The sequence below is a fragment of the Siniperca chuatsi genome, linkage group LG3 (assembly GCF_020085105.1).
Source record: "Siniperca chuatsi isolate FFG_IHB_CAS linkage group LG3, ASM2008510v1, whole genome shotgun sequence".
Lineage (NCBI taxonomy): Eukaryota > Metazoa > Chordata > Actinopteri > Centrarchiformes > Sinipercidae > Siniperca > Siniperca chuatsi.
In genome coordinates, this window is record NC_058044.1 from 4,015,275 (window position 1) to 4,032,102 (window position 16,828).

The window sequence follows — 16,828 nt, forward strand, 5'->3', positions numbered from 1 at the left end:
AGCTTTTTTTCTTTAATTCATCTACAAATTAATGTATTCAAAAACACATACTGAAAATAAAGATGGTGCTTTAATTGGTCTTTGTATTTATAAACCACAGTTTTCCTGAAGCAGCAATAGAGTTTACCTGCCTCACATCCAAGGCCAAATCATAATGAAGTCCCATTCAGTCTTTGAATTGCAAATAACTGCCCATTGTTTGTGTGTCATTTGTTGTGCAAACCTCGTCTGTCACGTGTCCTCGGGTTTGTTGTATAAAAGCAACATACCTTGCTAAACACTCCCTCCTCTTACCCTCTCCCTCACCGTCGCTCTATTGTTCCAACTCGTCCACCTGTCTCGCTTTTTAAGGAACTGTATTTCCCAGGGTGCACCTGTGGGCAGCAGCAGCAGTGGCCTGGCACGCTGTCACGCCCAGTGGGTACAGAGTCTTTAAATAACCATGCCCAGATTAAACCCTATCAACACACACACACACACACACACACACACACACACACACACACACACACACACACACCGTCACCTCAAAGCACTCCACAACAACCATAACAAATGACAAACAGTACGCACACAGACTCTAAAAGCCCTTATGCTTTCAGTATTTTTATTTACATTTTTATCTTGTTAATTTGTATTTATTAGATTTATAGTATCTTTTATTTAATTATTCTTACTATACATTGAATCAGTTGTTTTGTGTCTTCTTTAATATGTTTATATATTTTCCTGTTGTTTTCATGTCTTATAAATACTTAAAGCGAGATTATGTAACTTTTTAAAGAAGAAGTAATACAATTTTCCTCTTGCAAATGAAGTTGAATTCATAAGCAATAAAAACACACCATTGCTCACTTTAATTCAGTTCAATTCACTCTGGGGTCTTGCTGCTACAGCCTGACTTGGTCTGATATGACTAGTAGCTTTTGGTGGCTAATGTCAGCCAATATTAGGTAAATATTGTTGTAAAACGCACATTACTGAGTCACTTTGCTGACTTTATGCCTCTTCTACACTTGTGCTACTGTTACAGTAGTTTAGCATTTGAGCTAAATACTAAACAGTGGTTTAGGAATTAGCACTATGGTCACTGGTAGCCACAGTGGCTGCTGTTTAGCAAAAGTGATTCTCTCTCTTTAATTCTGCTTTTAGATGAGGGTTACTGCTATTATTGTCATATCGTTCTCAGTAGTAGAAGTTGTATTAGTATGTCTATAAAGATTCTCTGTCATCTCATATCTCAATGAACTTTAAACAAAAGATCAAAAAAATGTGCAGGTTGTCTGGCAATATTTTTTTTCCTCACTAAACGTTCCCAGCCCTCCATTTTTTTCAGTATCAGACTTAGTTCACTTGCCATGCTCAGTTAAAACCCCTGGCTTTGTCACACTGGAACTGACAGAAAGCACAGAGTTGTACATAGTGAGTGACATGTAACAGGCAGCAGCTGATTACAGTATTTCGCAGTGACTGCACATCTGTAAAGGCACACATAATGTAGTTGTATATTTCATATTTGACATTAACTGTGTCACAAGAACAAAATAAATGATTTTATAAATCTTTATATTTGGCAGAAATGGCTATTATGTATATCTGAGGTCAGTTTAGGAAGATTATTGATTAATACACCTGATGGATATGTGCTGTCCATTTCAAAGACACTGAGGGACGAACTTAAGTTAATGCGACCCCGGAGATTTTGGGTCTTCTTGATTTTGGTGACACCACTGGTGATGAGCGGTAATTACAAACTAACAACATGCTGTACAGCTTCTTTTCTTCTTTTCTCTATCTTCTTTTATTTATTACAAACAAACTATATTGTTGCGTCTGTAATAGAGCTGCAACTAACAATTGTTAGTTGTTGTTGTTATCCATTAATCTGTCGATTCTTTTCTCCATTAATAATTTGTTCTATAAAATGTCAGAAAATGGCTGTCACCATACTCCAGAAACCCAAGGTGACATCTTCACATGTCTTGTTTTGTCTGACCAACACTCCAAAACCCAAAGATATTCAGTATACAATGACATAAAACAGAGAAAAGCAGAAAGTCTTCACAAATGATAAGCTGGGGCTAGTTAATGATTGGCATTTCTGTTTGAAAAATTACTCCAACGATGAATCGATTATCAAAATAGTTGCCTAATCAATTAATCGACTAATCGTTGCAGCTCTACTCTGTAAACCTCAACGCATCACTTCCTGCTGCAGTAGAGGAGTTTGGTATAGAGCTAATTTTATAATCAGTCTGCAAACAAGAAGACATTTATTCATTTGACAAAGTTGCAGATTATTTCTTTAATGATTCAGAGCAGACGACTGCAGTTGCCCGCGGACTGTCTCTTTAACTGTGAACCGTGACAGCTTAGCGCTGCTTAACCCACTGTTCAGCTCCATTATTATCTCATTAGCTGGTTCCTCTTGTTCAGGAATACCAAAGTGCTATTTAGTATTAATTAATTGTTAATGACAGTCTGAATGACACACACTTTTACTTTAATTCCATTAATACCAAATTCTCAGGGAGACGCAGAGATTTCAGACTCCCCTCATTAAAATAATAAGGCATTCCCTGAGCACATCGCACCTACATGACTAACCCCAATTCTTAACCCTCTTTGAAGAAGTGAAGACTGAACAAAATGTCCTCAATTTCAAGGTCTAAAAACTGGTCCTAACAAAGACAGAAGTACAAGAGCACACACACACACACACACACACACTCTCAGGCTCCTCCATGCCATTGATCAAATACTATGAAAAGCAAATTGCTCAAATATGACCTTCCTCACAAAAGCAACCGTTATTGAAGAACCAGGAGGAATTCACTGAAGGCGGGTCCAAGTAAACATTCCTGCTGCTCTAAAGCCTCGACACCTCTCACACCAGTCCGGGTTGTGTGTGTGTGTGTGTGTGTGTGTGTGTGTGTGTGTGTACTCCAAACACAAACTCTGTGCATGAGCCCACATGGCGTCAGTGTCCAAAGAACTGTACCAAGGAGGTCAGGTAGCTCACATAACAAAAGGAACTCACACACACACACACACACACACACACACACACACACACAATGGAATGCTTACATAAATTTTGGGTTGAGTCAGGGACGTTGTGAAGTTTAGTTTAAGGAAATGGAGGACTTTGGTTGCTGGTAATAGCAAAGGGAGGAAAAGAGAGAAAGACAGGAAGTTAAAGTGTTTCTTCTTTGTCAAAAACTTCAGGTAGATTTAAGATTTTGACTTCTGATTTAAAAAACTATCGACATTCATCTGCTCAATTTAAACCCTGTGTTTATAGATTAAGGATAGACTGATATAGCACTTTCAGAATTTTATACATCTGCCAATATTCTGCGTATTTCTGTCTTTGTCCTTTTTTTTTTTTTTAAAATGTTGTACATTGATGTAAAGAGAGGATAAAGAATAAGCAGAGAATCAAAGAAAATGCGACCTACGAAGATCTTCAAAATATAACATCCAATCTCACACAGTTACAGAAAAGACATTACTAAGGTAAAAAATAAACAAACCTTTTAGAACAAACACACAAAAAAAGAAATCTGGTACCTGCAACACATGAAGATGTGTTTTTGGGAACGTAAGTAACTTTAACAACAACACAAGCATAAAAGAAGACCTGCCAGCATGTCCTAGATCTGCTGAATTCCTATTGGCGGTTATCAGCAGGTACTTGATACCACGTCACTGGTGGAAGTCAAATATCAACCTATAAAATATGATTACTCAGACACAAACACACGTGCAGAGAGTTTCATAACCATGATTAAGGCCACAGGACCAAACTGCTTTTTTGTTTTTACTTTTTAATAATGGCCAAACAGAAAAAAGGCATTTTAAACTATTTTGGAGATCCTTGGACTACAAGACATGAAGAAGACGGCCATGAAGAATGGAAACGGGGCTTTTAAATCTGCTGACTTTTTTCTCGATCAATCAATTAATTTATTGATCTATAAAATGTAAGAATATAGTGAAAAAAACCATGTTCATCACAACTTCCAAGAGCCCAAAGTGACTTTTCAAACTGCTTATTTTGTCCATCCTAAAATATTCTATTTATTATTATGGAAGACTAAGAAAAATAAAATTGAACATTTAAGGAGCTGGAACCAGTGAATTTTTGGTAATTTTGCTTAAAACAACACTTTATCTGGTTATTTAAATTGTTGCAGACTAATTTTCTCTTGATCGACTAATTGATTAATTAACTGTTTCACCTCTAAATTAAACCAACTAAAGACAAAGAAGCAGAAGAGGATTCAGTTAAATTCAGGTTTACAGTTACAGTTAATCTGATAGTTGGACCCAACACTGCTTTCTGACTTTAACAGCAAACTTTTCGGCGTCTTGTGGTTTTCAAGACTCTCATACATTTCTCTTGAAGATGCTCAACACTCAAAAATAATAATTAAAAGCTTCCCATTCCCAGGGGAGGGAAACTGCAAACACTGGCAAAATAAAAATAAAATACAACAAAGAAGTAGCTTTACATGAAAACAAAAAAACAATGACAACAACCCCAAAAAAGGCCTTTTTAGGAAGTCAGCTGCCTTGCTCCTCTCCTGAGACTCAAAAACAGTTTGTTCTTTTAAAGCCGACATTCTCTCAATGCTTCTTTAACATCCTGAATAAAAGAGATTATTTTCTGAAATATTTGACTAGTTTCTCAACAACCGGCAAAAACAAGATGAAATAGTTTACTCATCAGAAACAAATTCAGGCTTGGAGGATAAAAAAAAAAAAGCAGGTGTGTAACCAGAACGACGGCGGTTTGAATCTTTCTGGCAGTTTAGATAAATATGTGTTAGTGTGTTTGAACGTGAGGCAGGATGTCGCTGGAAAAGAGAACAGCGCTCAGTGGACGTTTTCTGGATAAGTAAAAGGTTCTCGCACACACACACACACACACACACACACACACACCTTCTGTCGACATTCACTCAGTGCCAGCGGTGTATTTTGCTTTTTCACAGATTGCAGTCAAACCCCCCCACCCCAAAGAGAGCGGCCCTCCTCCCACGGGGCTCCTGGTTGGCATGGATCGGCCCCTGAGATAGCTCCACACACACTTTCACACACACTACTGTCGCGCAGAGGGTGTGTGTGTGTGTGTGTGCATGCATGTGTAATGAAGAGGAGACGCAGAGATTTACAGTGTTGGCACCCGGTCTAGTCAAATGGGTGGATCGCTGCCACTCTCCCCACCAGCTCCCGATAAATATGCCATGTTTTGTTTTCCTTTTCAAAAAGCCCATGAAAAGAATTAGCAAGATGAGAAAGTAGCAGGCAGATCTCTCAGGGCGTCCATCTGTCCATTATTGGAATAACAGCTGTCCGCTCAGAGAGGGAGGTGTGGCGGAGGGATTTTGTTGACTTGATAAGGCAAGGATTTGACTTTGAGTACAGTGGGTAATCGAGGGACTAAATAGATAGCTAGAGCGAAGAATAGAAGGAAAATGATCTGTTCACTTAATGACACTCTAAACCAACATGGATGATTTGAACATCACAATTTAAATGTGAGGCATAGGAAGAGACAATTGCTGTCCTTATAGACTCTGCCCATGCTGTTAAATCCTCTTACAAAATCAGCAGGATTCGTCTCCAACTCATTCATTAATCAGCAGCAAACGAAAGGAAAAGAAAACACGCAGCTCGAGGGACCAACACAACTAATCACATAACACTTATGAGCACTTGCAGGTGGCAAAGACGTGTGAACTATAGAGCTAAAACAATTAATCGATGGATCACTTAGTTGATCGACAGAATATTGATCGGCAACTATTTTGATCATCAATTTTTCTAGAACAAAATGCCAAACTTCGCTATTCCAAAGGTGAATGTTTGCTGGTTTCTATATTCTTCCGTGTCTTTGGGTTTGAGACTTTTGGTCAAACAGAAAGAGACATCTGATGACATCAGCTAAGCTCTGGGAAACTCAGATGGACATTTTTCACAATTTTATGACTGAAGCAACAAATAAAAAAGTAGCCCAGTTCAATTCAAAGAAATGATTTAGGTCAGCACAGTAGCATCAGCAAACTTTTTTTAATTTCCTCACATAAATCATATTCATTCAACTTCTACTTCTACTCCATATTTTTCCCCTGGCCATCCACGCACCCCCCTGCGGTGGCTCTATGCCCCCCCAGAAGGGGCCGCCCCCCAGTTTGAGAACCACTGCTCTAATGTATCTCAAGAGACTTCCTGGTTAAATAAAGGTTGAATGGAAATAGTACTCTTACTTATTGAAAAACAGCCATACCAAAGTTGCCGCGGCTGTCTGAATCAGTTAGCTATTGGGCCTTGCTGAGCTTCCAAGTTCAAACTAGCTAGTTAGCATATCTTTATATACTAGGACATTGTCCATAAAAGCACAAAAGAGCATGACATTAGATTAGATTAGATTAAACTTTATTGTCATTACACATGTACAAGTACAAGGCAACGAAATGCAGTTTAGGTCTAACCAGAAGTGCAATAAGCAAGTGCAGGATATAAAGTGTGTGCAGAAATGCAGGATAGAGCAGTATTATGAAAATATTTTACAAGTGGTATTATGGATATTATATACAGATGGCATTACTATAAACAGAAGTATACTGATGGATATGTACAGTAATGAATTGGACTGGGCAGAACAGTAGTGCAGTGAATATTAAGTAGTGCAAATTATGGCCAGAAATAGTGCAGTAGATGAGTTGTTGCAGTATTCAGTACACAGTACTGAAGTGCAAATGATGCAGTATATGTATAAATAAATAGTCCGGTAGTGCAAATGAACATGTGGTACATGTAGCAAAAACAATTTAGCAGCACATGTTAGCAGTCTGTCTTTTTTTTTGCCTTGTGGGGTAGCGACAGGAAACAGAGAAAGATGGATGACAAGCAGCGATGCCCCCAGTCTGACTTGCTGCAAACAAATTGTTATGATATTAGAATTATTAAGTCTTCTATCGTGGTAGGCCTGTATGTCATTTTATATCATAATATAGATGGTGCTATAGTAATGTTTTTGGAAATTCTGTTGATAAACCATTTAAATAAACAGATGTCTATGTTTTACTAATCCAGTAAATGAAATACCTGACAAATTAAGGGACTTCATCACATTGATGCAGTCTGGGTCACTGATTTCCAACCGTGTCCACAGTGCCTTAATACAGCCACAGATATTAAAGGGAAAGCTATATCAGCAGAAATGTCAAAATCTCTGACAGCTGACACATTTCTATTGTCTGATGGTACATCATCATTTTGCCCAAACCTGTTTGATACAAGTCTCAGACTGCCGGTCAAATAGGGATCCCAAAAACTGTTTGGCAGTGGTTGTAATAAGTCACCAATAAGCCACATTGTAGCTACACTCACGTTTAGCTCAACCAGTGGCATTATTACGGAGTTAGGAGAAGCTCTGCCTGGGAGAAGTGTGTGGCAATCCGCCACTCAGACTCACACCTCTCTCCCTCTCACTCTCCAGCACTGCCACAACCTTTCAGCAGCCAAATTAGCGGCACTCTCTTACCCAGAAAATGTGCCAGAGGAATCAGAAGTTGGGCTGTAATTGCTACCAACTAATAATATTAACCTTTCTATGGCATATTGGCCTCTACTTTATCATCAGTACAGCACAGGGCACGAAGATGAGGCTGGCTGTGTCGACAAATTGCATCCTTTCACATCATTATGAATTGTAATAAAGTGTAAGATGTCCACCTTTGTTCCCTGACCTTCTTAGACCAAATGCCTCTAACACAATGATCATTACGTCCTTAATAACAAGGCTGTTCACTAAAGGTACCGCTCATGCCATCACATGTTTGTGTAAGAATTAAATTCCTTTTTTTCTTACATTGTTGTCTTACATGGGACGCTTCTCAGATAAACACTAAAAAAAAAAGTTTGGTGAACTGACAAAACTGACAAAATGCTGTTTCATGATATCTGGAGCTGAAACTATCAATTCATTGATTGGTCTATTTTTTGGTGACTTTTTAAGCCAAAATGCCAAACATTTCCTAGTTACGGCTTTTCAATTATAAAGATGTGCTTCTTTTCTTTGTCTTATATGATTAATATAATTATAATAATAATTCAATATATTTGGGTTTTGGGCTCTTGGTCAGACCAAACCAGAACATTTTTCACTACTTTATGACCTTTTATTGTCCAAAATGATTTATGGATGTATTGAGAGAATAATTGTTACTTGCAGCCCTAATGATATCTGCCATTTGACAAAAATGCCAAAAACTCGTACAAGATGACTGAAAATTAATGAAATGAGTGGAAAAACTAACTGCAACACTTTTACAAACTGGATGTTCAACATTTCAAAGCGCCTCTTTTAGGACTCAGAAACACAGTTTCAGAACCAATTAGCCTTCAAACAAATAAACAAGTCCGACTTCAGTCAGAGTGCTGATAACTGCTGCCGCGCTCTGCCCTGAAACTCGTCACGCACAGCAAACCAATGAACATTAGCAACCAGAAATGAAGAAATATGCCGAATTAACACACAGCCAATAGCCATACACACAGAGCCCCCATATAGAGCTAAAGCAAGCTGTAATATCCAACTATGAGTTCATTACTCTGCTTTGTGGTATTAGTATCCCCTGTGGTATCACTGTGATATTACCACATGGATTCAAGGTGCACAATAGTGAGTTTACAGTGTATTTATTATGCTTACGGTATCTCGTCGACTTTAGAATCATCGCAGTGTGCCTACAGGGGCTTCTAGTCTCACTCGGTTTTTATTATAGGTTTACATACAGCACTTTTTCATTATACGGTAATTACAACCCTCCAAAATGTGTTGCACTTTTAGGGAGGGACCAATACATCACCCTGTGCTGCTTTAAACTCCAACCCAGTGACCCACTAAATCACTAAAACAGCACTTATTAGACTACAGATGTGGGCAAAAGCAGGACACAAAGCAGGCGCTGCTATCATCAACACCATGTGAAGCCAGAAAATAGGTTAAAGCTCACTTTTGTTGAGTAAAAACATATTTTTGTGTAATAATCTCAAAATAAAAATCCCACAACAAACGGATGGAGGGAAAGGCTTTGTTGCCTTTTGTTGACACTGCTGGTTGTCATTCCTTGTGGCTTTATGCTGATCACACCAACTGAAGGTCAGAGATTACCTAACCTTTTCATTTAACTCTTCTTCCCCTCTATTAGGAGGGTTTCTTACAAAAAAAAAGCCCCTCTAGCCTGCTGGAATCAGGCCATGTGAGTTATTATAAAGCGGTCGGATGGATAAATAGGTGACAGGTCAACGCTCAACATCTGGACACAGAAGTGCATCCAAAAACAAGTGGAGCCGCAACACCCCGACTCTGCTGCGGTGCTGCTTTAGAACGCCGATAAAAACCAGATTAGGAGCCGGGCAGAAAGCCGAGGAAACCCGGAGAGGTTAGGAGATCAGAGGCGAAGAGTGGATGATAATCTTGCCATAACATCAGGATAGCCGGATTAAACGACCTAATGAAATACACCAGAAATGGAGGATTGGGGGGGTGGGGGGGGGGGTATGGATGAGAAAATCCAAAATAAAAGCCGACATGAACGAAGGGGAAAAGCAGACAGGGGTTAAGAACATTTTTTTTTTTTTTATCAGTTCTTCAACAAGACAAAGACCGCTGCTGTTAATTGTCCCTGCAGAGCCAGAAAGGTGCTGTAGCCTACTGTCATAAACATTTTTTTTTTTTTTTTAAATCAGAAATATGTCTTCATGCAAACTGCGCCGGTTTCAGAGTTTCCCCACCACATCCAGGAGCGCCGTTTCAACAAGTACCAAGCCCGGTTTACAGGCGAGCACCGGGGCGCTTCTCCCGGCCGACCCCTGCCTTTACCTCCCCCCTAAAATACCAAATTATTTCCACTGACATTTCCCCCAATGCAGCAATGCGCGCTCCCAAAAGCCGATTTCCAGGGAAGTGGAGAGGGGAGGAGGGGGGGGGCGTCATGTTTAGAGCTTGAGAGCGCGCACCGCCCTCCCCACCAAAAACTCAACCCGGTGGCGCGCACGCGGGCACGGGCCGGCCTATAGCGGGGAAGCCGATTGGCTGAGGCGCAGCTCCATCGGCACACGTGACATGCCCTGCTTACAATAAATAAACAGCTATGTAATAATGTATAAAAAAAAAATATATACCCCCCCACGACTCCAAAGCACCGACACTCTGAATAAAACAAACTCAACAGCCAAACAGGTCACAAACTCAAAGTCTGCAGGTGGAACACCTGGCAGCATGCCCGACAGGAGCACAACAACTTCGAGCTGAATATTTTTGGATATGTCCGGTGGGAGGCCGGCAGCGCCAGGCAACAGCCGTGCGGAACAAAAAAAATGACAGCTTCGTGAGAGCCTGTAGGTTTTCCAGTGGACATTACAGCCGCGGCTTTTTGCTCTTTCCACTCCAAAAACCCAAACGCAAGCACAGTTACCGGCACTCCCCTGCCGCCCGGACCACGCCACACACAAGCACACACACAATGCCAAGAGAGCTTACCTACACAGTGAATGAGTTTGTGCCTCCAAGAGTCAAGTTCCTGCCGAAAGCCGCGCCTCTCTACCGTGCATTGCTGCCTTTTGCACAGACTCGCCATTTTCTATCGGCCCCTCCCGTGGGCGCGCACATACTGCTGGGTGCTTCCCTGCGCGCACGTCACCGGTGGTTTTTATTCAAGGGCTGGGTGGAGTGAGATATGAGGGGGACGGGGCTGCAGCATCCCCCTTTCTATAGCGCTCGGTTGTCCCACCCACCAAAAGCGCCCCCTCCTCCTCCTCCTCCTCCTCCTCCCCCTCCCCTCCCCTCCATCCCTCCCAGCATCTCTGCGCGAGGATGTGCTGTCATTGGTCGTTTAATGGGATGTTTGTCTGTTTTAATGTTGTACAGGGTACAGCACATGGCGCCTGTGCTCCAAATTCACCATGGCTCAAAGCTATGTGTGTCAAAGGGCGCGAGCACCGGGGATTTACAATGCGCATAAAGACACTGCATATGTTACAGTGCAGCTCTCAACGCGGTAGTAAATAAACTGTAGATGATAAAGACTGTGTATACAAAGAGGCATTGTTATCAAATTCTGCTGGAGTATAACTTTCTGGAAATAAATGAGCCTACAGCTCTGCGATGTGACTGTAAACAGACTGAAACTGTCCGAAAAATCCCCGTAATGTTCCTGTACGGCTCACAGTGCGTCTCCCAGGAAGCAGTGACTGCAACCAGTCACTTCACTAATATTCATGTAGACTAATGTTCTTATTTAGCCAATTAAAGGATTACTACAAGTTCTCTTTTCATGTGTTAGGTTGCCTTTCCTTACTGAGTGGTCTCAATCAAATTAATAAACGCTCAACTATTCAGCTGTTTCCACCCATCCATTGCCTCTTGGGTGTGTTTTCCATGGCTGGCATCCCTACAGGATTTTTTTCATAACTGACAGGGTTTTTTTTTTTTAAACCCTGCAGGGCTGTAGCCAGGAATTTATAAATATGATGTCATGAGTCTAAGTTCCCCCGCCAGCCAACCCCCGAAATGTAATTATTCAAAATTGTCATAGTTTCTTATATTTCCTTCAAGAGATATTTAAATGGAGCATTTCTTTCAATTAAAATCAACCAGGAAATCATTCGGAAATTGCAGACCTGTGAATTTTTTAAAGATCTAAATGTTTTTTCATCATCTTCTCCATCTGGCCGGGAATTCTGGTGGAGAAACAATGAATCCTGGTGCAAAATTACAGTCTAAAAATGTGTCCCCAAGGTTGCCAAAACCACATGATCTGTGTCCTCAGTGGTAGCTATGGTCCTGCTTATGTCCAAAGGGGCAAAAAGCTGTCAAAATATCCTTTTTATTTATTTAACGGTTATTTTTAGGTAAGAAAAAGAACATAGCATGGACCAGTGAGCATACCACAGCATGTATGACCTAAGCTATAGCTTAGCCGTCCATAGATGGGTACAGGATCCAAATACACACAATACAAGTTGACGGGAAAACTTGCAAAACAGCACAGAGAACACACATCAATCCCTTAAACAATATCATAAAATCTTAATGAAAAAACTCCTGATCATGCCTGATCCCTCTTTACAAACTCTTCCCAATTTAATTAAAGTGATCCCATTCAAGATTCATATTACCTAATGTAGTCAATAATCAAAACTTATATTTAGTTTCTTAAGAACAATGTCATGCAACCTTTGCACGAGTCTACGATGCCTTCTGCCTTGTCTGCTTTGTGATTTCTAATATTTCTTATGTCACACTGTGAATGCCTGTCTCCGCCGTGACAAAGGTTGGTGCACTTTCAGGTGAAACACACCTGAGACAACGCTGGAAATAAATCCAATAACTCATTGCTCTCTCTCTGATAAAGTTTGATAGCCTACGTTGTATGTTTTATGTCTATTAGAATATTTTTGAATAAAGCAGCCAAATAAACAGCAGTGGTGAGATCTTACTGGCTGCCTATATCCCAAAATTTGAATTGCATCATTATAGCCAATATCATCTTAAAAGGCTTTATTAATGTAGGAACTGCTATTATTGATAAATTGATTAATCAATTTAACTACCAACATGGAGTTCAGTGTTGGCCATTGCTTATTAATAATCAAAAGTAGTTATAACCTACAGCTTAATGCATCTCCTGTTTGCCCCTTGAAAAACAAAATCAGGGCGGCGGAGTTTAGTTTCATTTGGGTCACCTTGATCATTTCCCCCTTCTTCTTCTTAGCTATTTACTGAATTAAAGCCTTATTGGCTTTGAATCCATATCACCTAATTTAACAAACCCTCACCACCTCAGTGCAGCTGTTGTAGCGCGCAGGGAGAACAATAAATCAAGGTCCATAAAACTCGCCAAAACGCGGGTCTAATCACCAAATTGAAACATGAAATGACACAGTATCATTAACAGGAACCTCGCTGCCGTTTTACAATCCTACAGAGATGGCGGGCAGCGCATAAAAAAGGCAAGGGCAAACGCTTTAACGGAGGAGCACTCCGGCTAATTAAGTCTTTGAACCCGTTGCCCTCGACAAAGATGTCTACGGCGGAGGGCTGGACAGCGGGGGAAAGCAGCCAATAGGAAGGCGCCTTAGTCGAGGTGGAGGAATGGCAGCCAATCAGATTGCGGCACCTTGGAGAGACGCTGAGGCAGCTCTAGCTACGGAAAAGGCGAAATTGTCGCTGAGAGGAGCAGAAATCCTCCAACTGCCGCGTTGTTTTCAGTGATGTAGAGACACAGGACTGAGTTGCTCTTTAATAAAACAGGTAAACCGTTTATTTTCTTTCACCAGGACAGCTCGCTGTGTGTGTGTGTGTGTGTGTGTTTCGGAGGCTGACAGCGTCATGCCGGCAGGATGAAAGGGATTTGGGCGCCGTTACTGTGGCAACATTAGATGGAGGCATACACACTCCTCCTCCCGTCTAATCTGACAGCGTGCCTGATGGCATTTGAGCAATTATTCAGCCTAACAAACGGGTCTTAGATGTGTCCTTTATTATCTTGAAGCCTAAATGTGTCTTTGATGCTCCTGTTGGCTGTAACCTCATGTTGAAACAAAAGAAAGGCGAGCACGTCCCTCAGAGAACCACAGTAAACAGCTGTTTAACAAATGAGAATGTATTTGAGCCAAACTGGAAATTGAAAGTGTCAAACAGCTACAGTAAACACAGACAGGAGACAAAGGAGATCTCTTACCACAAATAAGAAGCCTAAATGAATAAAAACACACCGGTTTTTTTTTTGTCATACTGTTGCTGGATTGCCAACAGGTCATGTATGGCACATGGCACAAACAGGGGAGGGATCCCACAGTAAAGCAGTATTTTAATAGCACATTAGCACACTGTGTACACCTTATCTGCCCTGTTAGAGGCCACTGTGCTAAAATGTATGGTCAAAAGTATGTGGACACCCCTGTTCACATGCCAGGTGATCCACTGATGTTTAGAATGTATCAAGGCCAACGCACACCTGTGGGGTATATAGCGTGCATCAAAACAGCTGCCCAGGCCCGGCGCCAGGATGAAGTGACTGAGGGGGCTGTTAGAAATTGCAAGGGGGACATTTTTTTCATAAAATTAAATTCATTGATTTAACAATAGCCTCAGAAAGGCTAATAAACAACAACAACAACAAAAGGCTGCTGTTTCGGAATCAAAGAATACATTTATTAATCAGAGCACTCGCATAAGAACGTGGCACTAGCAGAACGTGACATATTTTTTGAATTTATGAACGATCCTCTGTCAAAGGGGGAGGTGCGTAGAAGCAGCTGTTTACGGCTTGCAGCTCTCTCTCTCTCTCTCTCGTTGACTGTCCCTTCACTTCCCTGTCGCCTACACACAGCAAACAGCGCTGGCCATTGTGCTGTAACAACAGCTAAGCGATGGTCACATGTAGCTCGGCCAATAATTTTGGTGTTTTTGCTATTTTCCTATAGATACATAAAGCTTCAACAGAGCGGGCAAAATACAACTGAGGGGGCTAAGCCCCCTTAAGACCCCTCGTGGCGCCGGGGCCCGCAGTTGCACTCATTGTTTTCTATGTAAATTCACACACTGTTGGCATCTTGAGAGTTGTCATCGCGGGTTAACACGTGTCAGGATATGCCACTGTCCTATTTCGCAGTGTCGGCGTGCATCAACTCTCCAGATGAGCAGCAGTTTTATTCGCTCCCTGGATTGGCATATTCCGGCTACTGTACCCTGACTACGTATGGTGTGTCCTGTGTGCGCTACGCGGGGTTGGGGAGTGGCAATGCTACATGTAGCAAAGCTGCTATAGTGTGGTTGTAAAGTGGGGTTGTTGGGAGTAGGTAGCTACTGTGGCTGGCTGCATAATCCGGGCATGATTAGTGCTGCAAACACACCGCAGTGTTCATAAACTGGCAACTAATCCATGGTGGGTTGAAAGGTGGACACATTATTTGATGAACTCCCAACTCTATATGTGTGTGTGTGTGTGTGTGTGTGTGTGTCAGAATGTCAGAGCTACAGGTCTTGATGGTGGTTTTTGTGTGTTGTCATGTGTGCCAGCAGGACCCATGACTCTGACACGAGGTTCCTTCAGCTACTCCAATGGCGAGGAGTACCACGGCGAATGGAAAGAAGGCAAGACTGACCTGCTCACTCACCTGTCCATCTGCCATCACTGGCTACATTTGCATGCACGGCAGAAGTCTTGTTATAATGTGATTGAGACAATTATGCACGTAAGGCAGAGTCCATGTAAATACCATACTTGTATTTGATTTGTGTAATAATTCTCTTAAGTGCAGAAATTATAATCACAGTAACATATGTGGTGTACTCAGACTTAATTTGAATTAACAGGCACCAGTAGGGACATGTATACAGCTTAATGGCATTTCTTGATCTGAGGTCACGCTGAGTATTTGGAAGTCAGTGCTAGACTATTTCTATTATCAATATCATGGGGTAAAGAGTCAGTGAGATGCAAAGCATGGATGTCTTACAGGTTTCACCACACAAGGCGACAGTTTTGTGGAGAGCAGGGTGTATCTTTCAGAACATTCTGATTTTGAACATTTTGAATAATTAAAATACATCCTCATTTAAATGGACTAAGTTTAGGGAGTGGCTTACCTCTGCTATCTTGTTGTTCTATTTAATCCTGGCCAGTCACAAGACCAACAGTGACTTATCCGAATCACATCAGTTTTCAGTGACAGCAAGCTTGAATGTACAATGAATTCTGAAGTGGTGGGTTTCTTATGTAGGTAGAACATAAAAAAATCAATGTAAAAATGTAGGTAAATGGTCAATTATATAACCCACATGTAAAAGAAATAAGTATTAAAAAGTAGTGTATAAACTAAAACAGAATTTGAGGAGATGGGTCTTTTTCTTGTTAATGCATGCACTTGGATTTGTGTTAGTCAGTAATAGAAAACAATCATCTACATATCTAGAGTTTGACAATCAGTTGGAGCCTCCTTTCCAGCATAAGCCTTCCCAGGAAGGCTGAGCAGTGTGGCACCCCGATAACTGGGGCACACCCTCTGGTTTAAAACTATAAACAACTGCAACATTGAAGAGGCATGTCTACCAAGACAGCCCAACAATATCCAGAGCCTTCAGTTTGTCAGAGTGAACCTCCACCCCTGGTGCCACTGTGGAGCTTTTTGACTCCGTCTCAGATATCAGTGAAGTTTGGGCACGGCAGTACCCCCACTCTGCCTTCAACACAGAGCATGTGTTAGTCGGGTTAAGGAGTTTTTAAAGTGTTTCTTTTACAGCTACACCTAGCCTTGTGGGTGGCAGGCCCACATAGCAGCGGCCCCCCATACTACGCCTTTCGTTTGAACCCTACCTCGCCCCATGGGTACAGGCCCAGCCACCAGGCACTCGCTTGCGAGCTCCCTAGGCCTGGATCCCAAATGAGGCCCTGGTCTCACATATCTGGGCGAGGTCACTCATTCCCAAAGATGCCGGTCCACAGAGGGCTTTGAATCGCCCCTCACCTGGGACCAATTTTCCATGTGAGACCCATCTAAGTCTCCCCAGACAAATTAAGGGGTATAAGTCAAGTCTTTACTGGATTAGGGGAACAGTTGATTCCCTAATAGAAAATTAAGTCATAATCATTCTTAAAACCTTCTCAGTCACACCTCCACATATGTGTAGTAGAAACATCAAGAAAGTGTGTTATGGTGTTTTCACACCAACTTATTCATAATTGATTAACCTCCTCCACAGCTAAAAAACAGGCTGGGTCAGCATTTTAGACTTAAAGGTATCTTG

General features: G+C 41.4%; 2 protein-coding genes across 6 annotated transcripts in view; one reads left to right on the top strand and one right to left on the bottom strand.

Annotated features, from left to right (window-relative positions):
• The window catches only part of lcor (ligand dependent nuclear receptor corepressor), an 86,838-nt gene extending 76,041 nt beyond the window's left edge, over positions 1–10,797 (bottom strand). Inside the window, exon 1 of the mRNA XM_044190329.1 lies at positions 10,559–10,797. Coding sequence (XP_044046264.1) covers positions 10,559–10,655 — 97 coding nt within the window. The 5' untranslated portion in view covers positions 10,656–10,797. The remainder of the gene's footprint in view (positions 1–10,558) is intronic.
• The window catches only part of LOC122873537 (MORN repeat-containing protein 4-like), an 80,763-nt gene that overhangs the window by 44,898 nt on the left and 19,037 nt on the right, over positions 1–16,828 (top strand). For 2 of the 5 annotated variants that reach the window (XM_044190339.1, XM_044190341.1), the window contains one exon: positions 15,101–15,175. In XM_044190339.1, coding sequence (XP_044046274.1) covers positions 15,109–15,175 — 67 coding nt within the window. In that variant the 5' untranslated portion in view covers positions 15,101–15,108. Of the gene's footprint in view, positions 1–13,172; positions 13,331–15,100; positions 15,176–16,828 lie in introns of those variants that run through there. The other 3 variants (XM_044190337.1, XM_044190336.1, XM_044190340.1) reach the window with 3 other exon arrangements.